The sequence below is a fragment of the Cupressus sempervirens genome, chromosome 9, assembly GCF_028749045.1.
Source record: "Cupressus sempervirens isolate cs-2001-9-10 chromosome 9, ASM2874904v1, whole genome shotgun sequence".
In the NCBI taxonomy this organism is placed as follows: Eukaryota; Viridiplantae; Streptophyta; class Pinopsida; order Cupressales; family Cupressaceae; genus Cupressus; species Cupressus sempervirens.
The window spans coordinates 614,634,611-614,655,789 of record NC_143126.1 but is presented as its reverse complement, the minus strand read 5'-3'; the positions used below and the strand labels follow the sequence as shown (position 1 = coordinate 614,655,789).

At 32.4% G+C, this 21,179-nt stretch overlaps 1 protein-coding gene across 1 annotated transcript in view; it reads left to right on the top strand.

Annotated features, from left to right (window-relative positions):
* The first annotated feature begins 7,377 nt into the window (after positions 1–7,377).
* The window catches only part of LOC149540194 (major allergen Pru ar 1-like), an 86,901-nt gene continuing 73,099 nt past the window's right edge, over positions 7,378–21,179 (top strand). The window contains exon 1 of the mRNA XM_089802667.1: positions 7,378–7,488. Coding sequence (XP_089658793.1) covers positions 7,378–7,488 — 111 coding nt within the window. The remainder of the gene's footprint in view (positions 7,489–21,179) is intronic.

Genomic DNA, 21,179 nt, shown 5'->3' with positions numbered 1-21,179 from the left:
GTAGGGGGGACAAAAATGATAGCTTTCTTCCACTGGGAAGAGGGTCTATCCTAAGGAGCTCCTAGTCCTACACCCATGTTGGGCTTCATGCTTCAATAGTTCACTTTGAGTTTCAACACAAATTCTGCATACAATTTTCTAAGGAAATGAAATGGCACCTCTAAATTGCTATGTGGAGGGATGTTAAAAACCATCCACCCATGATCCCAAAAGTTCATACATATGGTGTCGTTTGTGCACCGTTTAATCGATAGTTTGTAGTTTTTGTGGTCAACTACTAAACTAGTTTTTGGGTTTGCAAAAAGGGCAACCAAATCATCTTTACTTATATTGAGGGCTGCAACCTCATCATAGTCCAATCCATCATCAAACACCTCATGCATTTCGTCATGCCAACAAAGAATGACATTTTTTTCCTGGGTAAGTGTTTCAATGTTATCCACTATTGTGTTTAATGTGGATAAAATAGGAGCCAATGTAGGTACATTATTATATGTTGTTCACAAAGCCCTCAATTTGGTGAGATTTTCAAATATCAAATCCTCCATTTGAGGAAGGTTTTGAGGGGGTAAAAGATCATTTTATGGATGATTTTGTGAGGGCACCAGATCATTTGGTGGGGGGTTACAAGGAACAACATTCCTTGCCTCAGTATCATCATTTTGGTCTACCATACCTATTAATTCACAAAACATAATTTATATTTAAAAAAACCTAAATTTTAACAATTTCTATCAAAAAAACCTAAAATTCTAACAAATTCAACTAAAACTAACAAATTTATAGTAAAATTTAATAAATTTATACTAATATTGATTAAAAACAAAAAAAAAAACTTACCTCTTATCACGTATTTGATCAAAAAATGGATATCCGAGCAAGAAAATGCAATATCACTATGAAAACACAACCCACGGGTTGTTTTAAAAAAAAAAAATAGTGATAGTTATTGGGTATCCGATATGATATCAGATACCCAATGTAATCTAATATCAAGTATCCGATATCAAATGAAATACTCGATAAGGGTTGGGGGCCTACTTTCCAGGTTTGGTATCAGGATGGGTGGAAAAAAGTCAGAGTGGATTTTGAAACATTTTTAGATGTTTTCAAACTCTACTTTTTTCACATTGCCACTTTTTGGCACACCATGATTTTGCATATACCCAAATACTATATCTAATTAAAATACTATGAACTCTATATGTGAATATTCTTGAGTTTGAACTCTATAAAATGATGTTTATTTCATGCCCTAAATTTAACAAGGCAAAACACAACCAATTTTTTTTCAAAAGGTGAGCCAAAGGTAATATGTATAGATCTTTACTTGTCATGAATTCTCTATTGAACTATGAGGCATCTGGATGAATGATTCATGTTTCCTCAAGGATGTTATAAGATCACTAATTCGATCATAGAGTTTGGAGATGAAATTGTTGGTGTAAAGGAATTTGTTTCATTTGAAAATTTGGACTTCAAGTTTTCCATGAGAGGCCACCTAGTTTTCTACCATTGGTTGAAATTCCAAATCATAACAATAGAGTTAGATGATGTTATTGTTTTGAATTTTCACCTTCTATACCCCAAAGTATGACACTTTGTATATACAAGTGAAGTACAATTTTCATATAAATGTAGTTGCAATGATTCAAGGGTTTGTGAATGCGGAGATGTTTATAATTGTTCTAAATGTTTCGAATACAAGTTGTCATGCCACATACATATGTACGCACACTTATTATGTGCCTTGCCCATTTATATTCTATTTCCATTTAAATTCATATATATATATATATATATATATATATATATATATATATATATATATATCCCCTTTAATGAACTTGTTACATCTTATCCAGTTTTGAACTTTTATCAAATTGATACATTACTAATTAAGTATTTTTAATTATTTATTTGATTTTATTTTAATTAGATATTTATTTATTTAACTTATTATTATTATTAATTATCCCTTCAATTTACTATTTACACATAATTAATTATTAGATAAAATAATAATCATATGCTTCCATAACTACCACCCCGAAGCTACACATATTTCCTATTAACACATGGGTTTTAAATAATATGTTAACTACCAACTCCTATACATTCATTTTACTATCCATTATTCCACAATACTTACTAAATACTAATATTATAGTTAATCCACTTATATATTTGCATTAAAAAAATTAACTTTAGATAAATAACCCTAAACACCCCATGACATGCTTTATTAACTTATCTAATCTAACAACCTAATCTTACCTCTTAACCTACTTGCTAACTACCACTTTATGCTAATGCTAAATAAAATAAAAGTTTACACATCTACCTACACTTGACCCCATACAAACCCAATCATTAAATGTTATCCTCCTTAAAAATATGTCTTTCCTTTTTATACAAAGTCCCCCCTTTCTCATGACTCACGTACCCTTCTTGTTCTTCCCAAGGTGGGGTGACAAGGTTCACATCCTTCAAGGAAACCTAGGAGACAATCATGTCATGTGGGAAACATGGATCCCAAGAAAGACATCAAATCAAGCATGGATCACTTCACAACTTAACTTGCCCCTCCCTAGGTGTGACATGATTGGGTGAAGTTTTACACTAACTCCAACTCCAAGCAAGGAAGTGGATGCCTAGGAGAAGGTGGCTAACATATGTCCGGAAGTCCAAGGTGGTGTCTAGAGCATGGAATGTTGAACAATATTTAAGTTTAGTATACATATATGTTACTCTTATTTTTCTTGGGTCCAAGTGTTTTGAAAGTTTACAATTTCTTTTATTTGGTTAAATTTTAAAAGTGAAACACATTTCTACTCATGTGGGCTCCACTTGAAGGTGGAGTGTTGTGTAACATCCCAAGGTGAGTAGGCATAGTCTAGGTATCTAAGTGGACTCTTAGGTTACTTTATTATTATTATGTTTTCTTTTGTTCTAAGGTGTTTGTTTTTAATGTATCTTCATAAAAATATTTTGGGTATATGCCTTCTGAATAAAATATTGATCTGCAATAAGTTTCAACACATTTTAACTTTCCCCATACAAATTCCAAAGGATAGAGTATGCACCTACAACAGCTTTTTTTTAATGCATTTTTAACTATGTCATTTAAGATTTATTTTCTTCTACTCTTGTCTTAGGAGGTCATGTTTATGAGCTAACATTGATTTATTTTTGACATCTCTATTAATTCTTAAGTTGCAAGTGTATATTAATATACCATCTATCTCATTTACGGATTTGTGAGAACTTGGAATCCAAATGAACTAATATGGATGCTTGTAAAATGAACTATCAAATATAATAATTTTCTTCCATTATATTGAATACATAATATATAAACTTATGATGCAATCATCTATGTTTTGATTTCAAATCAACTATATCAAAAGAAACATAACCGTTATGAAATAGTGCCACCAATTGATTTATAAGAAGAAGTGTCTCATTTACATGATTCTTCATATTACATCAAACCACATAATGTAAAAAATTACAACGAATATTTCCTTGCAAGTAACTATATACCATTTCTCAATCTATCTTTACATCATTTCAACAATATACAATAATAAGAAGACTTCTTTTTACATCACATTGAAACAAAAATGGAGACTTAACATCACAACACATTTTGTGATAACATAGGAAGATTGGTCTCTCTGCACACTTGGTTTTTCAACTTTTTCAAGGGTGAAACTGTAACATCTTCAAGGATTCCACCTTCAAAAAACCTGCAAACACACACAAACTAGGAACCATGGAGGCTCACCTCCCATCCTAGGCTTCTATGAAGCCACCCACCAAGCAGGGGAACCAAGATCCAAATGGGATACACACATATAACATATGATAATGCATGAGAAACTTATAAGACAACACATAATACTCCCTTCCAAGGTTTACACATCGATTCACCATTGGAATCATAAGAACATTGCGTGACGGTGGGCTCTTCAAGAGGAGACTTGTCATGTCAATACAACTCACACTCATTGAATTCACCATACCTCTACAAGGCTTGCATCATACATGCTTTTCTTCACAATCTTCCACTTATTACCCCCAAATTTATATTTTCACTTATCATCCCCAATCATAATATCAAAACAATGGCTTCAATGGAGCCCATACTCCATGAAAAATTTTCCCTTTCTCTCCAAGAGAAGAGGCTCTCTACTACATTGTTGAGCCCAACTAATCCATTCACCCAAGGCTTCTCTTCCCTCCCAAGGGTGAGTGAAGCTTCCACACCCATGATCACATTCATCATTCAAATCAAAACAAGAAAATAAATAAAGAAAGCCGAGAAATTTACAAGAACACAATACACATTCACATTGTCACACACAATACCAAAATCTACAATATAAAGATTCATCACAGAATGCATGATTCCATGACACATACTCCATGCTTGCAGATTAAATATGCAATACTAAAAGAAAGAAAATGAACATGGTTTGAATCACCAACCTTGGTCCACGCTAAAGGCAATGATAGTTGTTGTAGAGCTCCCTTAATCTCCCTCCAAACCCTAACTATCTCTAAACTTAGAGAATGGGTAAACACCCCACTAGTTTACCACCACTCCTCTAAAAAGAATCTTTGCTAACCCTTTTTAGTAGGAACATCAAGCCCCCTATTTATTACATTGTTGTCCCTTCAAAAAAATAAAGTTTGACCAAGTGGGATTGTGAGCGTACACTCATGGGGAAACCCCAAATTTCGAATTGGTTGAAAAGTGCATTGTTTAAGGTATCCTCTAAGTTAGCTAAGCACTAAAATGGTTGAATTTAGGCCCCTAACATGTTATACTACCATACGGGTGGCTTATTTTCAATAAAATGACACTTTAGGGTCACATTTAGGCCCCCTAAAATATTTAATCATTTTAAATCTGCACTGTTCTATGCACTAATTAATATAAAAATGACTAAAGTATTATAAGCTTAAGACGTAAATATACAATTTTAAAAAATTTAAGGACAATAATTGAAATTAGTTAAACTAAAAATAAAAATAACTAGAGAGAGAGGTATATAAATATTAATATAACTAGATGGTCAAAAAAATGTTATGAAAAATACCATTATGATTACACATAACTATCATCAACATCTACCTTTAAAATAGAAAATCAACCAAGAATAAAATAATGTTCAACAATAATTAAGAGAGTAAAACATACTATCTCAATTAGCACATCCTTACCCATAACTAAACTGAATTTACATGAATAACATTATAGAACTCTACCAACACAAAAAAACAAAATAGAAAAATATCAAAATGTATCCTACAACTAGTGCTTCACAAATGAATAAATGATATGACAATATCAAGGTTTAAAAAAATATCTTGATGTTTTCTTAAAAATAAATATTATGTGGCATGTAAAATTCATATCTCTGACCTAGTCAAGTGTTGATTCCCATTAAGACTATTTTTGGTTTTCCATGGCCTATATGGAAATGTTGTCAGAAACATCACCTTCGCTCAGTTGGTATACACATTGATGTACCAAAAATAGGTGTAGATATTGTAGGGCATAAAAATTGATTGGAAGCTATACCAAGCAATGTCTAAGAAAAAAGGAAATATTTGTTGTGTTGGATTTTAAGAATTTAGGTAAAAACCCTCTTTTCTAAGGGTTATAAAGAATTAGGTTTACATGTGTGCCCTTTTTATTACAGTGTACTACTATAGATCAAGTGCTAAATATGAAAGTGATAAAACATTGACATTGCAGGGTTTGTGGAAGCAAAACATGGATAACAATTTTCATGAACATTTTCCTTCCCTATGGAAAAATGGGTATGAAAATAATTATTATTTTGATTTCAAAGGTCAAACTCTGCAGCTCTAGCTCCATAAAACCTATACCATTCATAATCGGTAACTCACTAATGTATCAATTTCCATTCGGCGATGGTTTACTATCTGTTACTATTTCTTCACTTTTATCTTCCTGTGAGAGGGTAAATGTCGCAACTAATTTATGATCGATTTGATGTTATTACTAATAACCATGATATTGGTCGGCACAATATCATGGTCGGCCTCCATTTCCCCTTGTATGATGTTGCCTGAAGCTGTGGTGAGTGTTCTGAAGCTTGGAAGCCTTAAACATCACACACTAAGGAAGAATTTAAGCCTGGAAAAGTAAGTCAAACTTTGACTATTTAACACTTTTGCACTAGGAATCAAGCCTTAGTGTGTGACGTTTAAGCCTTCGCTGATGCTTCACTCAAATCAAATGACATCCCTATCAGATTGGACGCCTGGTGAAGCTCAAAGTTCTCAATATTTTGAGCAATATGCTTGCTGCGCTACCTGATGGAATAGAAACCTGCTAGTAAGTTATTTAAAATAGTGCAAACGCGTTTTCTCATTTTCTTCTCCGCGAATATCTGCCCGATCTTTCAAGTTAATTACAATATTGAATATTCGCAAATGCAGTTTATTCCTTTATTATCAGTGCAATGGAAGAGTTGATTGCATATTTGAACCAGCTTTCCCATCTCCCGGAAGGTCTAGGGTTCGAACTCGTGAAACTCCAGAGACTTTCGGTGCATTCAAATAGGCTTACTCGTCTCCCCTATTCAACCTCTCACATGATGTGCTCGCATGTTGTGGATGCTCATCTCAATCCCCTTCTAAGTATTCTTCCTACAGATCTGGGAAACCTCACAATGAAAATCTTGAAATCTTCAATTTCAGACAAAATTTTAATATGAAGTTGCATGAACAATTTGGATGTTGCTCCTGGCCTTCTTCAATGCATTTAAAGATCTTTAGTCTAACAATCTTATATACCAAACCCATCGACTCGGTCCAACTTGCAAACTTCTTGCCACTCTTAGCTCAAGCCAAAGCCCACCCTGCCTGCACTTTGGCAGAACTAAGTTGCTCTGCAGCTCTTGTTAAATTTGGTAAGTGTTTTTACAGGGCTGCAGGAGGCACTTAGCACTTGGATAATGAAATTTTATATTAAAAAAACCATATCCCACCATTGTTGATTTAAAAATAATAAATCTGGCACAACTTCCAAACTGTCAAAAAGTAATTTTTACTGACAATTAAAAAGGAGACTGAAGGGAGACGGAAGTTGTTGGGACGGAACTGACGGCACTGGCTATGACCGGGTGCAAATATTCGGCCATTTAGCCAGTGCCGTGTATTTCACAGTGTAGATAAATGCGGGTCGAAAGTGCAGCGCCAGGAAGCTTCTAGAACAAATAAACAATGAAAATTCGCATGCGATGGGAAACATAGAACAAATAAACGATGAAAATAAACACGTGAATGGCTAAGAAGAGGGCAGTGCAATTAGTTGAGGTAGTTGAAAAAGAGAAGATGGTGGCAGGAAGCTACACAGTTGAAATAGAGTCTCCAGTGGAGGCAAAGAGGCTCTGGAACTCAACAAAGGACTTGCACAACTTCCTGCCAAAGCATGCCCCTTCTCTCGTTTGCACATAACATCAAATCAATTACCAGCGAATGTCTTTCTAGTTCTGACATCATCATACACGATTTCCAAGCCCAAGAGGCTAATTTTAACCCTCATTGTTTTGCCAAGATCTATCGAGTAACTGACTGATCATCTTTTCTTTTTGGAAGATCTTTGACGCCATTCTTTTGTCACAAAAAAGAAACACTCAGCTGGATCTGCCAATAGCTAACGTTTGAAGCAACCTTTAACAGGTGGGCTTTCCCAGAATGAGTGAGACAGAATCAAATGATACCAACACAAATAATGCATGTGTAAAATATAATAAATGGCATACACAGTGTTTTGCACATCAAACTAAAATTACAAGATATTTCAGTAGATAAACCAAGAATAGGGGAAGCACCTTAGCATTGTTTTGAAACTTCGAAGTAGTCGACTGAATTCTTTTGCGTTTGAATTAGATGTTGAAAGGCCTTTTGCTCTATTTTTATCATAGAGAGGGACATGAATTATAAATGAGTAAATTGGCCAGTCTTAACTACTCTTACTTCCTTCTTGAAGTGCTATTATGGCCAATTTACATCTAATGGGATGGTTTTAACTTCATTTAAGTTTTGTTTTGAACCCAAGAATCAGAGTACAATGTTCGAGGCGAAAAATCTCACGTTTTTCCTTAATTTAAACCATTACAAACTCTTTAGTAATATTTCCATTGATCTATTTAATATTATTTATCACTTGTAAAAAAGGTGGCAATGCAAAGTAACATGTCATTCCACCATTCAATCTAAATCCCAAGTGAGTCTAGATATAGTTGAACGTTCTAGAATCTAAACTCATACTAGAATTCTTTTGTAAGAAAGAAGTGTCATATTAAGATAGAATTAAATGTTGGAATTGGTGAGGACTATTATTGCTTACAATATAAAAAGTGATGGGATACTGGTTAGAATGGATGATCTCTACATTCACTTTCAGTAGCCACCAATCATATATGAAGATGTGGAACATGTGCTTGTAATAAATCATAATGTCATATAGTCATTAAGGACCCTACCAAGGCAAGAATGAATGTCATCACAAATCATGTATATTCATCCCTTATCCAATTTCATCTAACTCATCTCCTTACTATTTGAGCATTTTTATGTTACTGAAATTGTGAGTGGACACATAATTATTCAATAAAATCTCACAAAGAAATCAACTCAAGAAGAGATTTCTTATACTTTAACTTTGTTAAGTATATATGCTAATTTGACCTTTCATGTTATACATATTTTATTGTACAATATTAAAATTGATTATCTACAATTTTTATTGACATTGAAGAAGTCTCAAACATTTAATGTTGTACCCAACCCTCAAACGTGCATAATTATATTGAGCTAGAGTAATTGGCATTATTGCCACCATTAAGAAAGAGGGGAATGTTAAAATTTTGATCATTATGAGAGACAAACATGCTCTTATTGAATGAATCAATGATTTTAGTGACCCCCACAATAGTAATAGGTCTAAGGGATTATTAACACAGACTGACTAACACTACACCAAAAGCTCAAACTGTTAGTGAGGGTGGCACTAGAGAGATTAGCCAGAGACCGCACAGGTCCGAAGGGAGGGGTTGAGGGTCCCACATGATAATAGTTTAGCCCCCTGAGCTAAGAGGTCCACATGGGACACATGTAACCACGAGATGAGTAAAAAGCCTTGGTGGGATCTAATGAATTGATATCATTTAATTGATAATGCTTCTGTGTTTCAAGTCGTGATGATGTGATAGTCAAAATTCTCAATCAAATCCAATTTTTTCATCATCACACACAATTAAGGGTTGCCCTAGGTCAAAGCTATGAAGTCACGAAATATCGTGTTTGCACTGTCGCAAGTGGTTAAGGGAAAATCATGGTTAAGGTTGTGAAGCAGTGAAGTACATGGAGCACATCATGACAAGGTTCAAGCCATGGTCAAGATTTAAGTTATGATCGTGTGAAAGCTAATACAAGAAGTGAAGTTTACAATGATCGTAGGGTTGCAGAAAATTGATGCCAACTTGAGATCATAACTATGAAGGGGCGACAAAGACAAACAACTATTTTCGCATCGTCACATGGTAAGAAGACTATTAAGTCTAAATCGTAGCAATGGTGTGAATTGCCAATCTCATATCAATTGTAGGGCCACAATGGTTAGGGGGATAAAGTGGAACAAGCTGCAATGCAACAATCAGGCAAAGATGAAGGCACCGGGGTTTTGTAAAGCCAAACAGTTAATGAAAAGTGTGAGTTGTGAATCCATGATTAGAGGCAGTCAGGAGGTCAACATAAAGAAAGAGGTTGAATGAGTTGGTAGGATACTTCAAGGAAATTGGTCCACATGGAGAAGTTTGATGGTTGACTCTATCTGACCTAATGAAATGGTTGACTTGGCATGTCAAGGACAAAGAGAAACAACTTGTTGATGGCAATCGATCCTTTTGATCATCTGTAACTACTTTTTTGGTGATCTCCATGCCTGTTTAAATGCATTTTCCATTCCTTCTACCATCTGGTTATCCATGTACCAGTCAGAATGATTATGGCCACTACTTCTATTTACAAGAACCGAATTTTCATGTAAAAGATTAAATTTCAAAATGGGGACATGCATCTAATCATTATTTTTCTTTTTCTCAATAGTTATTACTCTCTTCTGCAATCTAACTTTATTTGGTTAGAGTTTGAACTCAATATAATATTAGAGTTATACCTGAACTCTATAACAAGTAGTTGTAAATATGTTTTAGGGGTTCCTCCGTCTACACATAGTAGCCTCATGCTCTACAACTGTATTCCTTGCTTTCCATTAATGAAATAGCTCTTTCTTTACCTCTTCTTTCCATTCACTATTTGTGCATGTATCTTGTCTTGTTTTGAATGTTTCTTTCTATTTTTTGAAGTTTGTATGTTGTGCCCAAATTAATGATGATTGTTGTATTGTGAAGATGTCTTTCCCTTCAGCATTTGATCAATTCTAAACCCGCATGTGAATTCCTAGAAATTGGAATAGAGTCAAGACTATATGTACTTTTTCATTGATGTGTTGCACATCCCTGGATAGAGTTGTAACCATTTAAATTAGGTGCATAACCCCCTTTATATTAGATTAGGTAGTGCATCTTGATTGTAAGGAAGTCGGCCTTCTCTGGAGATTCAACCTCAAAGCACAAGTCCCACACTTGGAGGTCATTTCCATGTTACACAAGGTCACTTGAGGGTCATACCTCAATCAAGGGTATAGACTTTTGTGTCAACAAGGACCAAAAGCTCAAATCCTAATAATATCTTCATATTCTTTTCTATGTCTAGCCTCTTGTTATGAATCTTGACTAGAAACATAAGTATTTTATATGCTAAAAATGGCATACAATAACCAAAATGTGAGTAATCTATAAATATATGTACCGTAGAAATGACCCTTTGACATGACATCCCCAAACTACATCCTCTTTTGTCACTCTATCCTTACCCTTTAAATTCTATAGAACTTAGGGTTGAAGAGCTAATTTCATTTCTAAACACTAAATTGTTTCCCTTCAAAATTATTTTATTTTACTATTGACAAATTTAAGAATTATGCTATTTAATTAACATTGCCACCTTTATGCTTATTTGAAAAGTATAATGATTTTTTTAAAGATTGATTTGTATTAAAAATTAAAAATTAAAATTTTATTTTATTTTAATCAATATTCTCAATCATCCCCTAAATTTGAGAACATTGATATCTATGGGGAAAAAATTACATGTTTTTAATTGAATATTGTATCATCAAGCTAAATTTTAAAGGGCACACTTTGTTTTATGTTAATGAAGACAACAAGTGGCTCTTGTAGTAAAAATATATAAGATAATGATCTTATGTTAAGTTTACAATCTCATTAATGGTGTAGTTGATGAAGTAGTTCTTGTGAGCTTTGACCTTTTGATTGAACATTTTATTAAATTCTCTAATTAGCATTACACACAAGATATTGGTTGGTAATTTTATCCTCGTATTAAACATTAAAATAGTAGTTCAAGTTAGAAGTGGTAATTATTATGCTAAATATATGAGGCTAAATCTTGTTTCTTTTTAGATGTTTGAATCCAGTTAAGGACTCAAATGCTCATACACATAGATATAGCAATGTGTAGTAGATTATAATAGGCTAGAGGTATTTGAAATACTCCAAAAATGTCAATCATACAAATTTTGCATCATCTTTAAAAAAAGGAGCCTAAAAATAATCTTAGATGAAAAATGTCTTACCTTAGGCTTTTTTATAACAATATCTTTCTATAATTGAGAGAGCAACTTGAGTAAAATGTAACAAGCTTCTAATATATTCATCTTGTAAGAATTAAAAATGTATGATTGGATGTAACTTAATTGATTGTTTTTGAAGTAATTCAATCCCTTATGTTATTGAAATAATATTAAACAACATAGGTATCACTGTGCCATATAAGATTTAATTCCTCCTTATAAATTGGGGGAAGGGAAAGATTTATACTTCACTCTAATATTAGATGGACGATTTCTCTCCAAATGTTCGAAATAATAATCTATATATGTGAGGAAGTTCACATTATAAAACTTATGTATTGGGAACAGAATAGAAGTGTTTAAGAAAAGTGAAAATAGAGTATGGAAGGAAAGCTAAAAAGAGAGCTTAAGATAAATTAGGTTTCTATTCAAAAAAAATTATTATTAATTTTAATAGAAATTATAAAATATATATACACAGATTTGTAGAGATTGATATTTGTTTTGATTTGTGATCACAAACAATTGCATTAGCCCATGATTTATAATAAAAGAAGGGTAGTTATTGAACTTATCATCCTGCATACAAGTAAAATATATATAGTATGGATAAGGATTTCAATTAGGAAAGAAAGAAATCCAAAATGATTCAGGTGGTGCCAAATTGTCATAGTAATTTTTATAGTTAGTGAATAGTTTGTGCTGACTGATGCAATGAAAATGGTTTGCAAGAGAGAAATTATCTCCAACAAAAATATGAAGTTCTAGTTATCAACTACTCTTTATTGGTTGATTTTTCACCATATAATTTTAACACTTGAAGAACATAATAAAAATTGGACTAACATATATGGAAATGAATGTGTATATAGTTTTAAAAAAAATTGTGGAAAAAGATTCACATAGAAATTTCATATGGTAGTGATGGAAATAAAGAAATGAGAACCAAAACAAAAAGATACATTTTCTAGATTAATTAAACATATTTGTATATCTAAATTAAAATAACTACATACAGTCTATTGAAAGTAAAATGAGATCAATCATGAAATGATGTTATCTTAGTATGAAAGAATTCAAAAATAAAATAAAAACCTATGCACAATGAAATGTGGGCATTGATGATTTTACATTATACATGTGTAGGATTTACCAAACATAAATTACTCAATTAAAAAAAACAATGGTAAATCCATATTCCCTAAATACCTAATCACATCATGGTACTTCCTAAATGTACACATGTCATTGAATAACACATTAAAAATAAAAATATAGTTTCATGAATGTTGCTTTATCAATGGTAACTACTATGGAAATGAAATTTCCTTTGGTTCACATTCACCTTCTATGAAATAGAGGAAATACTTTTTGGTTTCATGTTCACTCCACCACAAACAAACACATTAGAGAGAAGTGGATCAACACTTTTTGGTTATTATTTTACAATTCTAATTAACATCTTAAGAAAAAAGCACAAAATATTGGGACAAAATACCTCTCAACTGATGTATGCAACGAATTTTTCTGAACTCAGATAATTCAAAAACCTCGTTTTGTTTGGCCATGGTGATGGCTATGTGGGAACGTACAAATCAAACCTTTCTATCCATAAAGAAGAATTCAATGCCATGTTGTGGAGTACCCCTATGTTGGTTTTTCTTGTGTTTTTAATCGGGGCATGAAAATTATTTGGTAAGAAAAGAGAGACATTTTTAATTTTAGGAGCTAATGATATTTTTAACACAATGATAGGTCGAGGGATAATTGGTAATGGAAGCTCATCAAAGAGAGAGTGTATGATAATATTACACGTCTCAAGGTAAGAGAGTTTAGGAATAAGCATCTCATTAAAACAACAAGAAGGTATGTGTCTCCTTCTGAATATCCTTCAACCTAACCTAGTGACTTTGGAGGTGGAGGGAATGAAATCTCCTATAGAGACAATACTATTAATCAAAATTAAAGAGCAAATACAAAAGCTAATTTCAAATCTCAAAATCTAGAGCCTTCTATTTATCCCAAAAGAAGGGATGCTCAGTTCTCTAATAGTTAGGTGTAGAAGACAAAATCAACGTAATTACATGTTCCCTTATATTGGATTATCTAGACCTCTTATTTTATTTTACCTAGAAATAGTTTGAAACATACATTGCATTACTAAACATAAGTTTTTTTTGTAGATAAGATTAAGCAATTATTTCTTTCTTAAAAGAAACCTAGTTTTAGGGAACCATTGGTTTCCTTTAGAAAGAGGACACCTTATATTTTGAAGATGAACATGAACACATTAACAAAAAAATATAGGGGAAAATTAAGAAAAAGTAAAAACTCTAACATGGTCTAAACTTGGCTTTGTGCACATGATTATTCCATTGTGTACCGTTGGCTTGCTTGCTTTGGCAAACTAAAATGTGGAGATGAAAACCATATTAAACAATCATAGAAAAAGAATATCATCTATCATTATGGTAGTAGATTAGATTGCAGTGGGACTCTATATGGGATGCCCAACTTTCATCAATACAATTAATTCACTCACATAACCACAAGCCATTGACGTTCCAGATATTTTTTGAAAATGTAGTGTTGTTACTTACTATTAAAGGTGACCATGTTACCAATATAGTCACTACTCATTCTCTAACATCTGACTGAATTGAAGAAAAATAAAATTAATGCAAAAAGTTAGTTGAGAAGAGTTATTTTGTATTTAGATTTGATCACTTCCAAATATACTTTTGGAAAGAAAAAATCACAAAAACTAGATAGTACTATTGGAAACTACAAATAAGACAATTATTATGTTGTCACTGATGTCAAACATAATTGGTAAGACACATTTCTATCTATTTTTTGTGTCATATCTAGATGATTAATGAAGAGGATTTGAGAATAAATAACAATGATGGAAGGATTCAATGAATATGACCTAACCCTAAGATCCATGGTGGTGTTTAAGTGGAAAATGATTAGAATTACCTATTTAATGAGGTACAAGGGCTAACATAATAGTTTGGAGCAGTTGTTGATGGTACTAATTGGAAAACTTAAGTAGGAGATTGAGAAGAGTTCTGAAGAGGTGAAGATTGATTATTTGAAGGGTTTCAAACAAAATCAGAGACTATGATGAAAATGGAGGCCAATCAGTAGATCAACATGTGAGTTGAAATGCAATCTATATTTGCAAAGTGATTTATATTTGTTAGATCAAAACCTACTATTATTTTCTAACCATTGTATTAGTATTGAAATCCTTTAATCAAGGTGGCATTGTAGTGGAATTTTCTAAAGTCCTCTAACAAGGCCACTCCTAATAGGGTGATAAAATCCTTTAACAAGGTCATATTTAATACTATATTTTTTAATGTTTAACAAGGTTGGATCCTAATAGAGCTTACTTAAGACGAGTGAAAGAATAGAGACATGTTACTAGTGGCTTTTCCCAATTTTGATTTCCATGTTAAATCCTAGTGTCAAACTTGTTTGGATGTTACTTGTGATGATTTACTATTAATATTTTGCATTTTACAAGCTTTTTATTATTAGGACAATGGACTACTAGTTGATGCTATTGATAGTTTTCTATAGAGGCCGAGCTAATGGATGCTTAGATCTAAAGTAGTTGAAGTGATTAATTATTGAATTGGTACATCTAGACCTTCAATAATTATTTCACCCCTCCTCTCAACTATTCTAAAAATTCTAACAATTGGTATCAAAGCTCTCATGCTTTTCGAGAAAAATTTGAAGGTACTTGAAACGAAAGATTAAGATGTACAAAAAGAAGGTGCCAAGGTTAAACAAAGAGAATTTTTCCACATGGAAGAATTTGATGAGGTTGTATTTGGCAAGAATTGGAGATCGTAGAATACAATGTGGATAATGCATATGTGGAGATAACAATTATTCCTCTGACAACTCAGGAGCTGGAAGAGAAGGAAGAACACAACCAAGTTATATTTGAGATTGCATCATCCCTAAGCTATGTTGAATTTGATGTCATAAAAGACTACCAAAATGGAAAGTGAATGTGGGATACACTACAGACCATCTATGTAGGAGATGCAAATGTCTTGAAGGAAAAATTAGAGAGCTTGAGAGGTAAGTTTGTTGAAATCAGAATGATGGAAGGTGAGAATATTATCTAGTATTATTGAAGAATCAAAGAGGCTGTAAACACCACAAGAGGAGAAAATGGAAAGATTGATGATGAGACTGTGATCAGCAAGGTATTAAGAACTCTACTTTCAACTTATGCTATTAGGGTTTCTACAATACAAGAATTAAGATGTACTCTGGTAATAACCTAACTCTAGAAGGTGTGATTAGTAGGCTTACTAATTTTGAAATGTCAAATTTTGATAATTTCACCCCTACCACCATTGAATCATCTTTTAAATCACAATTGGTTCTTAGTAAGAAATGAAAAGGAAAATTTTTGAAGAGTGAAAGTGATGCTTCTAAGATGAACTCAATGTGCTTGAAGCACTAATGGCTAGAAGAATTCCAAGAGGTAGAGTAAAATAAAATAGTAAACTTCCGATAATCTATTTTGCATGTAGCAAAGTTGGTCATATTCCTACAAGATGTCCTAAAAAAGAAGACAAGGATGATAGAAGGGAAGGCATGTACAAAGGAAGAAGAGATTACTAAGACACTAGGAGAAACAAGGACTACAAAGACAAAGATAAGAATATTGTTACATTGTTGAAGAAGAAACTAATAATGAATTTGAAAGTAATGATGAAGAAGTTGTCTATGTTCCTATGAAAGAAGATTTTGATGAAGATAAGAAAACTGCATTAATCTCATATGTGGGTAAAGATAATAGATTGATAATTGATAGTGGTTGTTCACATCACATGATTGGTGATAAAAGTAATTTGAAACCATGGAACCATACAAGGGACTACTACATTTGGGCCTGAATTACGACAACCACTTGTCACCTAAGAGACAAAACAAAAAATTGGCTCCCATCGAACATGCATGATACTTTTGTTTTCATAAACTACGATGACAAGGGGTTTCTTCAAAATTGCGATGGATAAAACTATCATAACTTGGAAGAAGGAAGAAGCAAGAGTTCACATTGGCACCATCACAAGTGGGATAGTAGACCATCACAATGACGTTGTCTGAATCTTCTAGTCTATCATTGTAATTGCAATGTCCATGTGAAAGTTATGTTCTAGAAGTGACATTGAACCACTGGAACTAGCTATTGTAATGGTGATCATACTGCGACAATTTTGTTATGAGAGAAATGGCTATCCATCGGAACATGTCATCGCAATTGCAACAAATAGCTGAATAATTAAAAAAATTACTGCTTGTAATGCCTAATGTTTCATTTTCTTTTTAGTGTTTACTTCTATAATTGGACTAGTGTTACCCATATTTGATTGTTGTTTTGGTAGTGCCATAATATTCTCTCTAGTTGTCATTCTTACTCACCTTGTAAGGTTTCATAAATCTTGAACATATAAGTTGAGATCTTCTTTAAAAATAAGGAATTCAAGAAGCCAATAAAAGAGAACTCCATATATTTTAAGTAGATAGGGAAGAAAAATGTTAATTCCATTACCTCGTGATATTATATAGATATCTAGAAATCTTATAAACATATTGTCTGGAATATCAAAACAACTGCCAACCACCCACATAGGCTGCAATTTGGTATTCAAGACGAAGATACAAGGGATATGAGTTATGACATATAGATCATTTCTAGGACAAAAGCATTTTAGATTGATGTGAATGTCTTGTGATTGTGATTGTGTTTCAAAAGTTATCAGACAGGCTGGTCCTGAACCAAATAACAAAAATCACTTGTGATTCAGATCAAGATTAAGACTATCTTATTAAACTCAGTGTTACTACAAACAAATGAGAATTTATCCTAGCTCCAATGCCATGAGAATTATTCAAAGTCTCTAGATAACTCAAATGCATGGAAATTGTGGAACGTCATTGAAGAAAGAGAGAGATTTTTTTTTGAGAAAATGAATGAAAAGACATAAAATAAGAAGCCATAATATGAGCATTGCAATTCCAACTCTATTTATCTCTATCGAGTACTATTACACCTCCTTTGCAAGTAGATAAAGTTAAAAACTACCAAGAAATTAGTTTTATTTTTAAATGTTAAAATATATTAATATAATTTGGGTGCTCAAATTTAAAGTGGATGACTAGATTCCCTAACCATTTACTTTCCCTTCATACCATGGATACAATTAAAGAAGGTGATAGTTTCAATTATTATGCATCCTTAAAGGGTCTTGTCACATGGTAATAAATAAGAAGAGAAGGATTTGGCAAAACACCTGTTAACTTTGCCCCACATTTTTTATATTGATTATTTGACATGGTAGCACTTATTGTATGTCATGGATGATGTCAAGCTCACCCAACTTCCATACCATAAAAATGATAAGCAATTGCTAGCCATTAACAATGGGCACCCAAGGACTAATTCCTATCATTCAATGTTTTGAATCCATAAGTGGACCTACTAAGAATGTGATGAGACAAGTTTCATGGTAAAAAGATGTTGATAAGAAGAAGATTGGGAAGTATAGTTCAACCCAAACAATTGAATTATGATTCATGGGTGGCATCAATGGAAAATTTAATTTAGCACCCTATTATTGATGTCATTCCTAGGTAAAACTTGGCATTGTAAGCTTGAATCTACAATTGAGGGTCAACTACTAAATCTTAAGAAATAAAAATAACTTAACCAAATCTAACCCAACTCATTTTCACCCACTTTCCTTAACTCCTTGTAGTTGATACAAATACATGAAATAAATTAGTATTGTTTAGTGATGCAAGAGAGTTGGGCTGACAAGAAATCCTACATTACCAAAAACCAATTTTTTTCTCATGTTCATGTTTTGCATATTTTATATAGGTCATGATTTCAAGAGCATCTTGTGGAATGTTGTAAGGAAAAAATCTTCTTTATGAAAAAGCTTGGCTTCCATCTCAAAAATCAAAGGCAACTAGGTTGTTTAATGTGATTATATTACACAATTTCAAAATTTAAGAGGTTAAAGAGGTCCATTGGCAAGTTAGAGGAAACTTCTAAAAAAGTCTTAATATTTATTTTGATGATTCTATCAATTTTTTTGCCTCTAAAAGTGTTCATGAGACAAGTGTTTTTCAGTATTCCATTATTGTCTTATTCATTCAATTTGGATTCTTAAAAAGGAAATTTAGTTTATACACTTTTCACTGTAGAAAAGTTGAATTTGGATGATCAAACCATGATAAGATTAAGAAGTTCAAATCTAATTAAAAGTGTATCAAGAAATGAAAAATCTTTCTCCAATTCTAATGTACAAAAACTTGAGTTATCAATTCATTGCAAAATGATGAAAAGTAAAGAACCTAAAACATGCTACTTGAAGGCTTTCACATATATCACTATTTTTTATGATTCTCAGCTTTTACAACTTGATGAAGAAACTTGGCACAAAACTTAGACACAACTTTGTTGATGTAGAAACTTGGCACAAAGCTTAGGCACAACTTTACTTGCACAATAACTCATGTGAAAAAATAGTTCTTCCAAGAAATATAAATGAAGCCCAGCGAGGCAATAATATTTAAGAAGAAGAAAATTTACAAACAATTTTGATATAGAGAAGCAACATAATTTTGAAATAAGAATCAAATTCTTGTTTATGATTCAAGAACAATTTTCCTAAAATAATTGATTACTTAATTTTACAAACATTGTGGAAATTATTAATTCTAATAAGAACGACCTAAAAGCCTCTCAATGTTGAGGTAACACACCAAGGAAACTAATCTGAGGATTGATTATGCAACAAAAGAACACTCATATGCACACGATTCTAAAAATAGTTGTTGATATTGTAAAAGTTTGCACTTCCATTTGTTGCAATAAAAATCTTTTTGAAAAATATATAGTGTTCCTCAACATGATAATTTTCTATGTAATATAGATGATATATTGTGCTACTAAGCCTATTTTTTTTCACATTATTTAATTTTTATATATGATGGTAAGTATTGGTATCAATTGCTAATTACTTCATTTAGGTTCACTTGAAAATTTACAATGTTACTATGTAGATGTTACTTGTGCAAAATGCCACACATTGAATCTAATGGTGTAGTTATGTAGAAGCAACTAAATTTGATATAGGCAAAGGTTAATTAGTCCTAGCTACAAAACCATTTTCATTTTAACATAATCTTATGTCTCTATTACATCTTATAGTGAGAGAATCTTTCTTTTCATGGAGACTTGAAAGGGTGAGGACAACAAAATTCTAGCATACAGGGAGCACATATTTATTCATTTTGTGTAGTTGTAGCCATTCTACTTTAGTGAAAATACACAAAGGAAAAAGGAATTTTATTGAGGAGGACCTATAACATTTTGATGTAGTGTTAATTTGAGATTAATTTTGTTTTTGAAAAGTGGACTATGGGATATTTTCAAAGAGCATGTACTCATCAATGCTGAAGCAATTAAGAGAACTTAGTTAGCTTCGAGTGAGAATTTCATTGGCATCCTAACTTGCATCAAGGGTAACTTTCTAACTAGAGTTTAAATCAAGGTAAAATATTTCTTTTTGTTGGTTTGATAGTAGATACAATAAAAATTCACATATTCTAATGAACAAGCTCTAAAATATTAAGTTTAAGCATATGTATAGTTTGCAACAATAGCCTAGAAATTAACTAAACTTACTAATGGAAAATTGTAGATGTGAATGGCATCATACCATTGATTTGATAAACTTGTGAATGCCACAATGAATTGAGAATGCATGTGCAACTGCATTCTATATGCATGGACAATATGTAGAGATTAAAAAACCCACCACATTTACATTTATTTAATAGGTTTATTCAATTTTTAAATTATAAACCATCATGAACATTAGAACTCTAGCTACTATGGATGAGAGAATGTCCTTAGCATGCCAACACATAGAAAGTCTTGGTTTTCTTGCATGCTGAGGTCATTACCCTTGCTTAAAGAGTTAAAGTTACAATGTTTGTGATGGTCTAAAACTTAAAATACCTAATTAAAGACCTATAACAAAAAGGAAAACCTATTGGATTTTTTTAGCTCCACCTAATGTCTTATGCATATGAATTGAGATTGCATATTGAACTATGCCCTCCTTCTGCATTCCCTGAAACCAAGAGTTTCACACAATTAGTTGGCATGCTAAGTTTGTAGTTAGTGTTACCTCTTTGGTTCTGTTCCTTGTAGCAGGTGGCATAGTGAACAAAGGATCAATGGTAGGAGCTAAATAATGAGATTGTTAGAGCACAATAAAATAAGATTGTTAGAGCTATTAAAAGAGATATTGTTCAAGCAAAATACAAGTGTAGGATAGAACATGTGATGTACTTGAAC